This window comes from Bos mutus, chromosome 15, assembly GCF_027580195.1.
Source record: "Bos mutus isolate GX-2022 chromosome 15, NWIPB_WYAK_1.1, whole genome shotgun sequence".
NCBI classification, from domain to species: domain Eukaryota; kingdom Metazoa; phylum Chordata; class Mammalia; order Artiodactyla; family Bovidae; genus Bos; species Bos mutus.
The window spans coordinates 29768078-29783596 of NC_091631.1; the positions used below are offsets into that span (position 1 = coordinate 29768078).

General features: G+C 37.0%; 1 protein-coding gene across 1 annotated transcript in view; it reads left to right on the forward strand.

The window, feature by feature from the left end:
- The window catches only part of FCHSD2 (FCH and double SH3 domains 2), a 244638-nt gene that overhangs the window by 165045 nt on the left and 64074 nt on the right, over positions 1-15519 (forward strand). The window contains exon 9 of the mRNA XM_005893521.2: positions 5956-6078. Within this exon, the coding sequence (XP_005893583.2) occupies positions 5956-6078 (123 nt within the window). The remainder of the gene's footprint in view (positions 1-5955; positions 6079-15519) is intronic.

Sequence of the window (15519 nt, forward strand, 5' to 3'; positions counted from 1 at the left end):
CATTTTCAAGCTTCTCCTTTTTTTCCCAGTAATTTAATTCTGTTTTAGGGAACTAATTCTTTTTAATTATTGGATTTTTATCAAAGTCCATATATGCAATCTACCTAGTAAACACAAACCAGGTTGAGATAGTACTACCCAGAATTGCTTTGAACTTCATCTCTCAGACCATCACTGGTTCAAACAACTGTAGTTAACTTGAGGCAGGGGTAGAGCCAGTCATAGGGTAATCATCCACTTCTTTTGCTTTGAATTCTAACCATTTCTTAAGTTTTGTACCTCCTGCATTAACTTTATGAACATGAGCAATAATACACCTAGGCCGGAAGGCCTCCAGCTATCTTATTCTTATCAACCAGAAAAATTGGTACATAGGTAAGTTAATGAATTCTGTAACCCTATAAAATTTGGGGAGTTCTGGTTGGGTTCCCAGAATTCTTAATATTCTCATCATGTTCTGGGGAACATGATTATATGATGAAAGAAATATTTTAAAATTAATCTCTGTCTGGTAGAAGATACTTCCAATCACTTGACCCACCTCCTACCTAATGTAAATTCGTTAAGCCTCATTTGAATTGCTGAAGCCAAGAGATGCCTTTACTGTGTTTGGTACATGATTAATGATACATTTTTCTCTTAACTGGAATACAGTGAGAATAGCTTGCCTATGGGCTTCCGAGGTAGCACAATGGTAAAGAATTCGCGTGCTAATGCAGGAGACGCGAGAGACTCAGGTTCAACCCCTGGGTTGGGAAGATCCCCTGGAGTAGGAAATGGCAAACCACTCCAGTATTTGTGCCAAAAAATTCCATGGACAGAGGAGCCTGACAGGCTATAGTCCATAGGGTTGCAAAGAGTTGAACACAAGTGAGCAACTCCGTGTGGGTGCACATGTGTGCGTCCACGCGCGCACACACATACACACACAGACACACACACGCGGAGTGCCTCTAAGCTGGCTAATTCAGGGCATTTTTGTTGCTATATTAAACTCTGTAGAGTAAAGCATTCTTTCATTTATTCTGTAAATGTCTTTGAGCATCTGCTATCTGCCAGGCTCTGTGCCTGAAAAAGACTTAATCCATGACTTGCAGTAATACCCATGCAATATACAAATTATAGAAACACTAAGGAGGAACTGGTTAAATCAGTTTTGTAAAGCATTTGCAATATTAGTAAGCCATTAATAAATATTAGTTGCCTGTTAGCCATCATTATTACTATTTGAGTAGGTGAGAGAAGGGGAATGACATTGCAGGCTAAGAGAATAACTTAATTGGAAACGTGATAGTAAATGTCATTTTCCAGAATGACTTGTTGTGGTTGGGATATGATTACAGTACAGACAACAGTGATGAGAGATGATACTGATGAGAGGTAATTTGGGACTAGATTATAAAGGATCTTAGATACCAGCTAAAGAATTTTAACTTTTCAAAATGTATAGTGGGAGCTTAAAATTTTGGGGGATAGCACCACTTTTTCTTTCTAGTCTGATATTCTGATTTTCTTTTTTTATGGAAAATTTCCCATATACACCAAAGTAAAAATAGTAATATAATGACCCCCATGTATTCATCACTCAGCTTTAATGATTATCAATATGTAGCCAGTCCATTGAAGACTTTTTATGACTTTTTTTTATTTGAATTTATTTATTTTAATTGGAGGCTAATTACTTTACAATATTGGTGATTTTTAAGCAAAGCAAAAAAGGTGACTAACACTGTGCCATTCCCTTACATTAGTTGATCTTTACAGTGTTCCATGGAGTATGTGGTATTCCCACTTTCCCTATTTATAGAAGAGAGAACCATCAAAATAATGAAGTAAAGGTTCTGAGATTCTAACCCATATCCAGCTTATTTTCAGAACTCAAGTTCTTTCCCATGCTGCCTTTGTAACTCTGAAGTAGAGCATGGTTCTCAGTTGCTCATTTGGCTACTTGATATATTGGTGCTATTGACCCTATTCACGATGGATTTCTACCTCCAGTCACTGTGCTGGAGTCACAGGGTCACCAGGATCTAAGTCTATGTAAATATTCAACCTAATCAGCTAAAATGACTATTTAGTCCAGTGGTTGTCAAAGTATGGTCCCCAGACCACCAGCAGCAAGTTGTTAGAAAATACAAATTCTCAGGCCCCACCCCCAATCTACTCAGAAACTTTGGGGATGGCAGCGCATGATGCCTGTATTCCCATTTGCTATGTTAAATAAGACGCTCCAGTGGTTTCCTGCAAACACAAGGTTATGACTATCTACCAAGAGCATTTCTAAAGCAAAAACCTCATATCAGCTGCATGTTCATTTTTTAACAAGTTCATGAAAAGTAGTCATAAGGTAAGAATTATTATTCAGACTTAACACCAGCAGTCTCTCTGGGGATGTTACATAACCTCATGGAAAGAAATCTTAAGGAATTTGCACTGTCTATATTTATAGTGCTTGCTGGTGCCATCTAGTGGTTTAAGCACAATGGAATTTGCAGTTTTATTACTGCTTTGAGGACACAATTTGTGGTTTTAAGTCAGTTTTATAGTGAATGTTTAATTAAATAACCAAAGTAAGAAAAAAATATTTTTCCTTACTATAAAACCTCCATTGAGAATTCTTAGATATAGCACAAAACACAAGCGAAAAAAATAGTTAAATTAGGCCACAACAAAATTTAAAACTTTTGTACATCAAAGGACACTATTGATAGAGTGAAAGGGTGCCCCAACAAAGTGGGAGAATATATTTGAAAATCATATATCTAGTAAGATGTACTTAGTCGCTCAGTTTTGTCTGACTCTTTGCAACTCTTCGGACTGTAGCCCTCTAGGCTCCTCTGTACATGGAATTTGTCAGGCAAGAATACTGGAGTGGGTTGCCATTTCCTTCTCCAGGAAATCTTCCTGACCCAGGGATCAAACCTGTGCCTCCTGTGTCTCCTGCATTACAGATGGATTCTTTACTCTCTGAGCCATCGGGGAAGTCCATCTAGTAATATATATGTATCCAAATATATACATATATGCTAAATCATTTTAGTCATGTTCAACTCTTAGCAACCCTATGGACAGTAGCCCACCAGGCTCCTCTGTCCATGGGATTTTCCAGGCAAGAATACTGGAGTGGGTTGCCATGACTTCCTCCAGGAGATTTTCCCCACCCAGGGATCAAAGCCGTGTCTCTTACTTCTCCTGCATTGACAAGCAGGGTCTTTACCACTAGTGCCACCTGGGAAGCCCAAATATATAAATAGTACCCAAATATATAAAGAACTCTTACAACTCAACAACAAAAAGACAAACAACACCAATTTAAAAAATGAGTGGAAACTGTTATATTTAAAATGGATAACCAGTAAGAGCCTATCCTATAGCACAGGGCACTCTGCAATGTTTTGTGGCAGCCTGGGTGGGAGAGGAGTCTAGGGGAGAATCGATACATGTATATGTGTGGTTGAGTCGCTTTGCTGTCCACCTGGAACCATCACAACATTGTTAATGGGCTGTACTCCAACATAAGATGAAAAGTTTTGAAAAAGTGTGTATTGGTGGGCTGCCATCTATGGGGTCGCACAGAGTTGGACATGACTGAAGTGACTTAGCAGTAGCAGTAGCAGACATTTCTTCAGAGAATATATACACATGGCCAGTAAGCACTTGAATAGACACTCAACACTATTAGTCATTAGAAAAATGCAAAATCAAAACCACAATGAGATACTACTTGGGCAGCTTGAATAATTAAAAAACAAAACAAAACAGAAAATGGCAGATGTTGTTGAGATTGTAGAGAAACTGGAACGTTTATATATTGCTGATGGGGATGTAAAACAGTGCAGCCACTGTGGAAAACAGATTGTCTGTTCCTTAAATAGTTAGACATAGAATTTCTGTCAGGAGACCCAGCAATTCCACTACTAATTATATACCCAAGAGAATTGGAAACAGGTGTTCAAACAAAAACTTGTACACAGATGTCCACAGAGCATTATTCATAATAGCTAAAAAGTGAAAACAACCCAAAGATTCACCAACTAATGAATAAATAAACAAAATGTGGCATATCCATAAAATGTAATATTTTTTAGCCATAAAGTGAAAGTTGCTCAGTCATGTCCAACTCTTTGCAACCCCATGGACCATACAGTCCATGGAATTCTCCAGGCCAGAATATTAGAGTGGGTAGCCTTTCTCTTCTCCAGGGTATCTTCCCAACCCAGGGATCGAACCCAAGTCTCCCGCATTGCAGGGGGATTCTTTACCAGCTGAGCCACAAGGGAAGCCCGAGAATACTGGAGTGGGTAGCCTATCCCTTCTCCAGGGGATCTTCCGGACCCCAGGAATAGAGCCGGGATCTGGCATTGCAGGCGGATTCCTTACCAACTGAGCTATCAGGGAAGCCATAAAATGATGTACTAATTCACTGATGAACCTTGAAAATATGTTAAATGACAGAGGCTGGCACAAAAAACCACATATCATGTGATTCCATTTATATGGAATGTCCAGAAGAGGCAAATTCATTGAGTTAGAAAGTAGATTAGTCGAAGATACAGAGAACAGACTTGTGAACATAGTGGGGGAAGGAGAGAGTGGGATGAATGGAGAAAGTAGTATAGCTCTATATACACTGCCATGTATAAAACAGGTAGTTGGTGAGAAGTTGCTGTATAACACAGGGAGCCCAGCAAGGTACTCTATGGTGTTCTAGAGGGGTAGGGTGGGGGGAGGGGAGGGAGACCCAAGAGACAGGTGAGATATAGATATATGTATATGTATGTAATTGTGGCTGGTTTGAGTGGTTGTATGACAGAAACCAATACAACATTTATAATGTTGTAGCAATTTTCCTCAACTTAAAAGAAGAAGAAAGTAGATTAGTGGTTGCCAGAGAGGGAGAGAAAGGTAGGAATGGATGTGACTACTTAATGGGTATGGGATTTCTTTTGGAAGCAATGCAGATGCCCTGGAATTAGATAGTAGTGATGGTTGTACAACATTGTGAGTGTACTGAAAGTCAATGAATTGCACACTTTAAAATAGTTCAATGGTGACTTAAATGTATGAATTTTCCCTGGTTTTAAGATCTCTGTTGATTTGCAAGAACCTTTATTTTTATTATTATTGATGTATTGATATATTTTCCCATCATTGTTGCTAATATGTATGTATTCTATTTGTTCTGCTTTTTTAACCGAAAATTGTTCAATGCATTGTTTACCATCTACACAGTTTCCACGATTTTTGTTTTGGTGGCTGTGCATATTTTAGTCACTATGTATATCATAACTTAAATCATTTCTCAAATGTTTAGTGGTTTTCTCTTTTTTTCAATTTTTAAGGAGTCCTGATCTAAATACTTAAATAAATAAGAATGTTTAAATTTCTTTGTAGATATTGTATTGATGTTTCTTTCCCAAAACAGAATTTCTGACTCTTTTTTTAAATTTTACTATTTCTATTGTGGTTTTTCTCTGATTGCTGTATAGTAAGAATATATGAATTTAGAATCCTACCAATAATGGATGAGGGAAAATGGAGGAAATTAATGTTTATAGAATGTCCATTCTGTTCCAGGCACTGCATATGGATCCTTTTCATCTATTATTTCATTCAGCTGCCATGCCTAATCTTATAAACGGACTAGAAATGTTGACATAGCTAGTAAGCAGATGAGCAAATATCAGAAACCAAGCATTTTGTCTCTCAAGTTTTATACTGTCCCCACATCTTTACCAGTATTGGGCTCTACCTTTTTTGAGTTCCTACTTATTAGAAAAATTCAGTGTTTTCCCAAGTGATTGTTTAAGATTTATATTTATTCTTTACTTAGCAACCTACCTATACCTTTTATTTTATATTAATAGATTTTAAACTGAATTTAACATTTAAACAGCAAGCATTGTATATCAGAGCTTTTTCATAATTTTTTTGCTTTTGTTTACTCTTTTATAGGCTCTTGATGGAAATGTGTATGACCATCTTAAGGATTATTTAATCGCCTTCAGCCGGACTGAGCTAGAGACATGCCAAGCTGTGCAGAACACATTCCAGTTTTTATTAGAAACCTCCAGCAAGGCAAGTTACCTTCAGTGAAGTATGCGATATATCCATTTAGAATCAAAAATGTCTTTAGATACAAACAAAATGAATGTACCAATGACATTAGAATGCTTTAAAGGACAAATTTTTTGAAAACAGTATTCCTTCTAACAAAGTTGAAAGGTGTTTCGTTCTTCTTGATGAAGGTCAAAAAGGGAGGTGATGATACAGGCTGTCTCAGGACAGCAGTCATTATTAGCATGTCTGTTGCTTTTGAAAAGAATAGTTTTAAGAACTTTATTTTCCACTCAAATTAATTTTGAATGCACTCAGTTCATAAAACAACAGAGTCATGTGTCGATGCGAAGAATAATAAAGGGACACAAAAAGGAAAATTAAAATTTTATAATTGATAAACAAATTAATGTTATAATTAACTTGCTTTAAACAATTAACCTTGCCTTCTATATGCTATCATTCTTTGATAATTATCTTTTCATTCAAGTTTGCTAGCATGTCACACTGTTTACATAGAAAATAAATCAAATTGTTTTTCTTTAGGATCTGACAGATTAAAATTTTTTACAGTAGAGAAAGTATCCTTGGGAAGATAAATTGTTCCTGTGGTTAATTAATCTTATTTTCTTTCTGATAAATTAAGTGCATAGTAAATGTTTCCTGACTGAATGCATTTATTAAAATACATTCATTTTATGACTATTATTTTAAAAGATCCAGTTCAATTCTCATTTTTGGCCAGAGGAGTGGGAACTGGCCAGTACCTTAGAAAGTTGTTTGGAAAGGAATCAGGGTATCCATATTACAAGACAGAGGCCAAAGACAGGAAAGAAAAGGGCGCAGTCTATGTCCCTTTTCTTTTCCTGAATTGCCTCCATGTGTATTTATTATTTTCAGTGTACCATAGCTCCAATTCTATTTTTAGAAAAAAATTTTAAATGCTAAGTTCTCGTGGAAATACAAATATCACTAGTCTGGTGCTTTGAAATCTTGTCATATTTTTGTATTCTTATATTTTTACCCCTAGGATTCAATAAAAGATGTAAAAGGATGAACATATAGAGAGGATAAATGGATGGGTAGATGGATAGTTATGAAAGACAATGTAGAAAAAATGTTAATTAAAGAGTCTAGGTGGTGGTTTACAGGTGTTTCTGCACAGTTCTTTTTAATGTGTATACATTTGACATTTTCCACAAGAGAATGTTGGGGGTAGAAGTCTATAAAAATGTCTTGGTTTGTTCCTTTTATGAAGAAGTTGATTTTTAACTAGTAATCAGATTGTTTATATGTACTGGTCCATTCGGGTTTTCTGTATCTTTTTTAGTGTATTTTGGTAACTTCACTTTCCTAGACAAATTGTCTATTTCATTTATCAAATTTGAAGGCATAAATTTGCATATAAACTTGTTTGCCTCTGTAATCGTCTCCCTTTTTATTTCTAATATTATTTGTGCTTTCTCTCTTATTTTGATTGGACTTGCCAATCTATTTTATTAATCTTTTCCAAAAGCCAACTCTTGTTCTACTTCTCAGTGTTATTGTTCCCTATCTCCTTAATTACTACCTTTATAGTCATTATTTCTTTCTACTTTATTACAGTTAATGTTTGTAGGCTTCTTTTTCTATTAGGTTCTCTATTTTCAGCCTTTTCAAATAAATCCACTTGAGCCTAAAAAATTTCTCTTTCTACTGTAATTGCATTCTGTGATAGGTACATAGGGCTTTTTAAAATAGCATCTGCATTTTCCCCCCTCATTAACCCATGAATTATTTAGAAGTTTTTCCAGTTTCCATTTAATGGAGGGAGTACTTAGTGAGTGACATTTTTCATTCCTAATTTTGTCAGAGAGATTGTCCCTAGACAAAATTTTTTTTGAAATATTTTTCCAAGAATGTTTGAGCATACTGTCTTTAGTTTATAAAACAGATAAGCATTTAGTCTTTAAAATGTGCTACTATTTTATATAGCAGTTCACAGTTTTCTAGTTTTTAACACAACCTCCACGAGGTTGGTATTATCTTGCTCATTCTGTAGAAAGAAAAACAGACCCAGGAAGTTTATGTGATTTGCCTGAGGTCACAAACACACACATACTGTTTTCCATGCTCTACTAATGTCTATATTATCTCTTTAGCTTATATTGTTTTCATAGAAAATGAATTAAAAATGTATAAACTGAATTGGACACATAAAGAGATAAGCCTTTATTTTCCTCTACATTCACTCATATGGGTATCTTACTCCCCAGGGATGAGGAAGAAATAAGATGCTCTTATGTTTAGATTGAAAGTGGTAGTAATAAAAATTTAATAAGAATGATGTAACTAGGAGATGTGCCCTTTTATTCCTAGTACCAGAAGAGCTCACACCTAGAAGTTTTATGCCATGTGCTTTTCTGTTAACAAAGAGCTTGTTCTGCTACTTTTGTTATCCTGCTAAAAGCAACCTAGTGATCTGATAATCCAGAAAGAAGTTTAAAATTTTTTTTATTTTTATTCTACACCATTACTAGCTTGTCTTTGGAGGAAATTCATTTTTTTTTCCACAGATCTAAATTGTAACTGTACATGTATTTTGGGGGTAATCCATAGACACATTGTAAATTTTATAATGCCCTCTATACGTTTCATTCCCTAAAGGGAAACAGCTGGCCCTAGGAACTTCTGTTTAATTTTAATTATTTATGAAAGCTTGCTTTTCTTCTTAATATTTTATGAAATGCATTGTTCATGTAACTGAAGCAGATACTGTCAGAGAGATTTTCTCTAGTATAGTAATTCTAAAGGTGGTTCTACTGGCCTTACAATTTGTTTATGTATGCTTGCTTTCTGTCTGTATAAGGAAATTCCTACCAATTAATAATATAGCTCTTTTAGCAACTCAAAAATAGCAGGGTTATTCTATATTTCTTCAGAAATTAAATTGTCTAGTATTGTCACTCTTAATACCTTAAAGATGTGCCAAAAAAAAAACTTAATAAAATAAAGGGGAAAATCACATGATCACCTCAAAAACACAGGAAAAGCATATGACAAAATTCAGTACTCTCTTATGATAAAAATGCTCAGCAAATTAGGAATAGAAGGAAACTTCCTGAACATGGTAAAAGGCATTTTTAAAAAACCTACATCATATATCATACTCACTGTTGAAAGACTGAAAGCTTTCCCTATCTAAGATAGGATCAGACAAGGATGCCCGCTTTCACCACTACTATTCACCACTGTGGTGAATGGGCCTCCCTTGTGGCTCAGCTGGTAAAGAATCCGCCTGCAGTGTGGGAGACCTGGATTCAATCCCTGGGTTGGAATGATCCCCTGGAGAAGGGCGAGGCTATTCACTCCAGTATTCTGGCCTGGAGAATTCCATGGACTGTATAGTCCATGGGTCGCAAAGAATTGGACAGGAATAAGTGACTTTCACTCATTCACCATTGTGCTGAACGTCCTGATCTGAGCAGTTAGGCAGGAAACAGAAATAGGAGGCACCAAAATGGAAAGAAAGAAGTAAAGGATATATTTGCACATGACATGATTATATATAAAAAACCTCATGCTGCTACTGCTACTAAGTCACTTCAGTCATGGCCGACTCTGTGCGACCCCAGAGATGGCAGCCCACCAGGCTCCCCCGTCCCTGGGATTCTCCAGGCAAGAACACTGGAGTGGATTGCCATTTCCTTCTCTAATGTATCAAAGTGAAAAGTGAAAGTGAAGTTGCTCAGTCGTGCCCGACTCTTAGCGACCCCATGGACTGCAGCCTACCAGGCTCCTCCATCCATGGGATTTTCCAGGCAAGAGTATTGGAGTGGGGTGCCATTGCCTTCTCTAAAAAACCCTATAGAATCCACAAAAGTCCTGGAGCTAGTAAATGAACTCAGCAAAAGTTGTAAATACAAAATCAAAACACAAAAATCTGTTATGTTTCTATACTTCATCAGTGAATTAACTGAAAGAAAATTATGAAAATAATTCGAGTTACAATAGTATTTGAAGAATAAATACCTAGAAATAAATTTAACCAAAACACAAAAGACTTGTACATTGAAAAATTATAAAACATTGCTGAAATTAAAGAAGACCCAAATAAATGGAAATAATAAATGTTTATGGATTAGAAGATTTCATATCTCTAATATTTCAGTATTCCCCAAAGCAATTTATAGATTCAGTGCTGCTGCTGCTAAGTCACTTCAGTTGTGTCCAACTCTTCATGACCCCATGGACTGCAGCCTACCAGGCTCCTCCGTCCATGGAATTTTCCAGGTAAGAGTACTGGAGTGGGGTGCCATTGCCTTCTCCGAGATTCAGTGCAATTCCGATCAAAATTCCAATGACCTTTTTTGCAGAAATGGAACAGCCAGTCCTCAAATTCATGTGGAACTACAAGGGATCCTGAAACATTGAAAAGGAAAAACAAAATTGGAGGACTCACACATCCCAGTTTTAAAACTTACTACAAAGCTATAATAGTTAAGAGTGTGGTGCTAGCATAAGGCTAGACATGTAAGAATTGAGAGTCCAGAAATAAGCTCAAACATCTGTGGCCAATTGATTTCCACAAGGTTGTCAAGGCCATTTGATAGAGAAAGAATAGTCTCTTCAACAAGAGGTGATAAAACAATAGCATAACCACATACAAAAGAATAAAGTTAAACCCCTTCCTCACTCCATATATAAAAATTAACTCAAAATGGGCCAACAACCTAAAACTGTAAAATTATAGAAGAAAATACAGAAGTAAATCTTTGTGACCGCAGGTTTGCCAGTTTATTCTTAGAGTTAACATGAAAGCGCAGCAGCAAAAGACGATAGATAACTGAACTGGTGGGCTGCAGTCCATGAGGTCGCGGAGACTGAGCGACTTCACTTTCACTTTTCACTTTCATGCATTGGAGAAGGAAATGGCAACCCGATCCAGTGTTCTTGCCTGGAGAATCCCAGGGACAGGGGAGCCTGGTGGGCCGACGTCTGTGGGGTCGTACAGAGTCGGACACGACTGAAGTGACTTAGCAGCAGCAGCAGCAGCAGCATCAAATTACAAGTTTTTGTGCATCAAAGAACATTGTGGAAAATGTGAAAAAGGCCATAGAATGGGAGAAATATTTATAAATCATGTGCCTGTTAGGAATTTAATATTCAAAATATATAAATAACTTTTACAACTCAACACATAAAAGACAAATGACCCAATTTAAAAATGGGCAAAGGACTTGAATAGATATTTTTCCAAGGAAAATGTACACATTGTAAGATCCTAAGCACCATTTGTTATTCAGTTCAGTTCAGGTCAGTCGCTCAGTCGTGTCCGACTCTTTGCGACCCCATGAATCGCAGCACGCCCAGGCCTCCCTGTCCATCACCAACTCCTGGAGTTCACCCAGACTCACATCCATCGAGTCAGTGATGCCATCCAGCCATCTCATCCTCTGTCATCCCCTTCTCCTCCTGCCCCCAATCTCGCCCAGCATCAGAGTCTTTTCCAATGAGTCAACTCTTTACATGAGGTGGCCAAAGTACTGGAGTTTCAGCTTTAGCATCATTCCTTCCAAAGAAATCCCAGGGCTGATCTCCTTCAGAATGGACTAGTTGGATCTCCTTGCAGTCCAAGGGACTCTCAAGAGTCTTCTCCAACACCACAGTTCAAAAGCATCAGTTCTTCGATGCTCAGCTTTCTTCACAGTCCAACTCTCACATCCATACATGACCACTGGAAAAACCATAGCCTTGACTAGACGAACCTTTGTTGGCAAAGTAATGTCTCTGCTTTTGAATATGCGATCTAGTTTGGTCATAACTTGCCTTCCAAGGAGTAAGTGTCTTTTAATTTCATGACTACAGTCACCATCTGCAGTGATTTTGGAGCCCAAAAAAATAAAGTCAGCCACTGTTTCCACTGTTTCCCCATCTATTTCCCATGAAGTGATGGGACCAGATGCCATGATCTTTGTTTTCTGAATGTTGAGCTTTAAGCCAACTTTTTCACTCTCCACTTTCACTTTCATCAAGAGGCTTTTGAGTTCCTCTTCACTTTCACCGCCATAAGGGTGGTGTCATTTGCACATCTGAGGCTATTGATATTTCTCCCAGCAATCTTGATTCCAGCTTGTGCTTCTTCCAGCACAGCGTTTCTCATGATGTACTCTGCGTATAAGTTGAATAAGCAGGGTGACCATATACAGCCTTGACATACTCCTTTTCCTATTTGAAACCAGTCTGTTGTTCCATGTCCAGTTCTGACTGTTGCTTCCTGACCTGCATACAGGTTTCTCAAGAGGCAGGTCAGGTGGTCTGGTATTCCCATCTCTTTCAGAATTTTCCACAGTTTATTGTGATCCACACAGTCAAAGACTTTGGCATAGTCAATGAAGCAGAAATAGATGTTTTTCTGGAAGTCTCTTGCTTTTTCCATGATCCAGCGGATGTTGGCAATTTGATCTCTGGTTCCTCTGCCTTTTCTAAAACCAGCTTGAACATCTGGAAGTTCGGGGTTCACGTATTGCTGAAGCCTGGCTTGGAGAATTTTGAGCATTACTTTACTAGCGTGTGAGATGAGTGTAATTGTGCGGTAGTTTGAGCATTCTTTGGCATTGCCTTTCTTTGGGATTGGAATGAAAACTGACCTTTTCCAGTCCTATGGCCATTGCTAACTTTTCCAAATTTGCTGGCATATTGAGTGCAGCACTTTCACAGCATCATCTTTCAGGATGTGAAATAGCTCAACGGGAATTCCATCACCTCCACTAGCTTTGTTCATATTGATGCTGTCTAAGGCCCACTCGACTTCACATTCCAGGATGTCCGGCTCTAGGTGAGTGATCACACCATCGTGATTATCTGGGTCGTGAAGATCTTTTTTGTCCAGTTCTTCCATTAGTTATTGGAGAAATGTAAATGAAAAGCAAAAGCACAATGAAATACCACTTCCTACCTAGTAGGATAGCGTTAATAATTAAAACAACACACATATAATAGTAAATGTTAGCAGGGATGTGGTAAAATTATAAACCTTGTACGTTATAGGAATGGAAAATGGTGTAGCCACTGTGGAAAACAGTTCAGTAATTCCTCAAAAAGTGAGACAGAGTTACCATATGACACTTCCACTTTTTTTGAAAACAAATGTTTAAACAAAAAAATTGTACAAAAATGTTCATAGCAGTGTTATTCATAGTGAAGTCATTCAGTTGTGTCGGACTCTTAGCGACCCCATGGACTGTAGCCTACGAGGCTCCTCCATCCAAGGGATTTTCCAGGCAAGAATACTAGAGTGGGTTGCCATTTCCTTCTCCAGGAGATAATAGCCAAAATTGTAAATACCCTAAATGTCAATCAACTGGTGATTAGATAAATAAAATACAGTTTATCCATACTATGGAATATTATTTGTTCATAAAAAGGAATGAACTACTGATATATCATATAACACATGTCCCACAGAATAAAAGAATACAAACAGCTATTACCATATAAAAAAGATGTTTTTATGGGCTAAGTTGTATCCCCTAAAATTCATATGTGGAAGTCCTAACCTCTGGTACCTCAGAATGTGACTGTTCTTGGATATCAGGCCTTTAAAGAGGTTAAGTAAAATGAGGTCATACAGATGAGCTCTAATCCAATATGACTGGTGTTCATAGAAGGTTAGAGTGCGAATAGGCACAAAGGGAAGTCCACATAAGACACCAGGAAAAGACGATCATCTGCAAGCCAAGGAAAGAGGCCCTCAGAAGAAACCACCCCTGCCAACACATTGATCTTGGGCTTCTAGCCTCCAGAACTGTGAGGAAACAGAATTACCTTGTTTAAGCCACCTCCTCTATGATCCTTTGTCATGGAAGCCCTAGGAAACTAGTACAGATGCTTAAATTTACTATTAATCAAAGAATTGGAAATTAAAATCACTATGAGATTCTATTTTACACTTATAAGATTGACAAAAATTGAGAAGAATGATTGTTGATGAGAATATGGATTAACAGAAGCTTGTATACTGCCCTGAGGGGTACAGATTGATATATCCAATTTCAACACATTTGGCGTTATCTAGTCAATTTAAAGATGCACTTAGCTTATGACTCAGTAGTTCTACTTCTTAGAATATAACATAGAGAAACTCTGGCCCCAGAGTGGGTACCAGAAGACTTTGAGATATTGTTCATAGCAACTTCCTTTGTCAGATTAGAAAAAGCTAGAAATAACTGTCCACCACCAGTGAGATGAATAATGGAATACCATATAGCAATAAAAATGAAAGCTCTGTAGGCACATGCATTAATATGGATGAGATTCACAAATATGATGTTAAGCAAATTGCAAAACAAGGACCTACTGTATAGCACAGGGAACTGTACTCAGTATAGTAACCTATAATGGAGAAGAATCTGAAAAAGAATGTGTATGTGTATGTATAGCTAAATCACTTTGCTTTAGCACTTGGAACTAACACAACATTGTAAATTAATGATAACTTCAATTTTTAGAAAAGCAACTTGCAAAGAATACACACACATTTATACAGCATTCAGAAACATCCAAGAAAACAGTATAATTTTGAGATATATCATATGTAATAACACTGTTAAAAGGAAATTTAAAAAGAAGAGCACAGTAAAATTTAGTAAAATGGTTATATCTAGAGGAGCATGCATTCATAGAGGGGCAGATAGTCCCCCAAAGGAGTAAAAAGTGCTTCTGGATGTTGAGGGGTTGTTTGCCAAAAGAATCTTATATGTTACAATGGGCCACAGTACATAAATATATAACATATACTTGTGATATTAAAATGTAATCAAAGAGGGCAACTAGGGGGAAAATGTCTTAAAGGGGTCCTTGGATTGGGGAATGGGAGAGATTCCTCAACTTAAAAAAAAATTTAAAAAAGGAAAGGTTGAACATGCCTTAGGAAGTAAGGTGGGAATGTAATAAGGAGAGGATGTATAGATTTCTACTGTAATGGTAATGTTTTATTTAATCTCAATGGTGGATACGGAGGTGTTCTTTAACAGCTGTTTATTGAATACTACTTTAGACAGAAGTCATTGTGCTATTTGCTGAAGGTTACATGAGTAACGAGATTGAAGGCTGGATCTCAGTTGTTACAAGGAGTGACTGAAGGAAGCAGAAAGGGAAAGATTACAAAGGGAATGAAGAAACTTTTGAAAATGAGGGATATGTCCATTATCTTGATTGTGATGATTTTTACAGATACATAGGAAAGTTAAAATTTATCAAAATATACACTTTAAATATGTACAGATTATTGTATGTATGTCAGTTATACTTCAGTAACACTTTTACAGAGAGAAAAATAGGCCATATATCCTAGAAAAAATGAAAATTTATTTTCACACAGAAGCTTACACACAAATGTTCAGAGTAGCTTTTAGGCATAATAGTTGAAAACTGGAAGCTCCTTAAATGACCTTCAGTGAGTGAAGGACCAAAATAAATGGT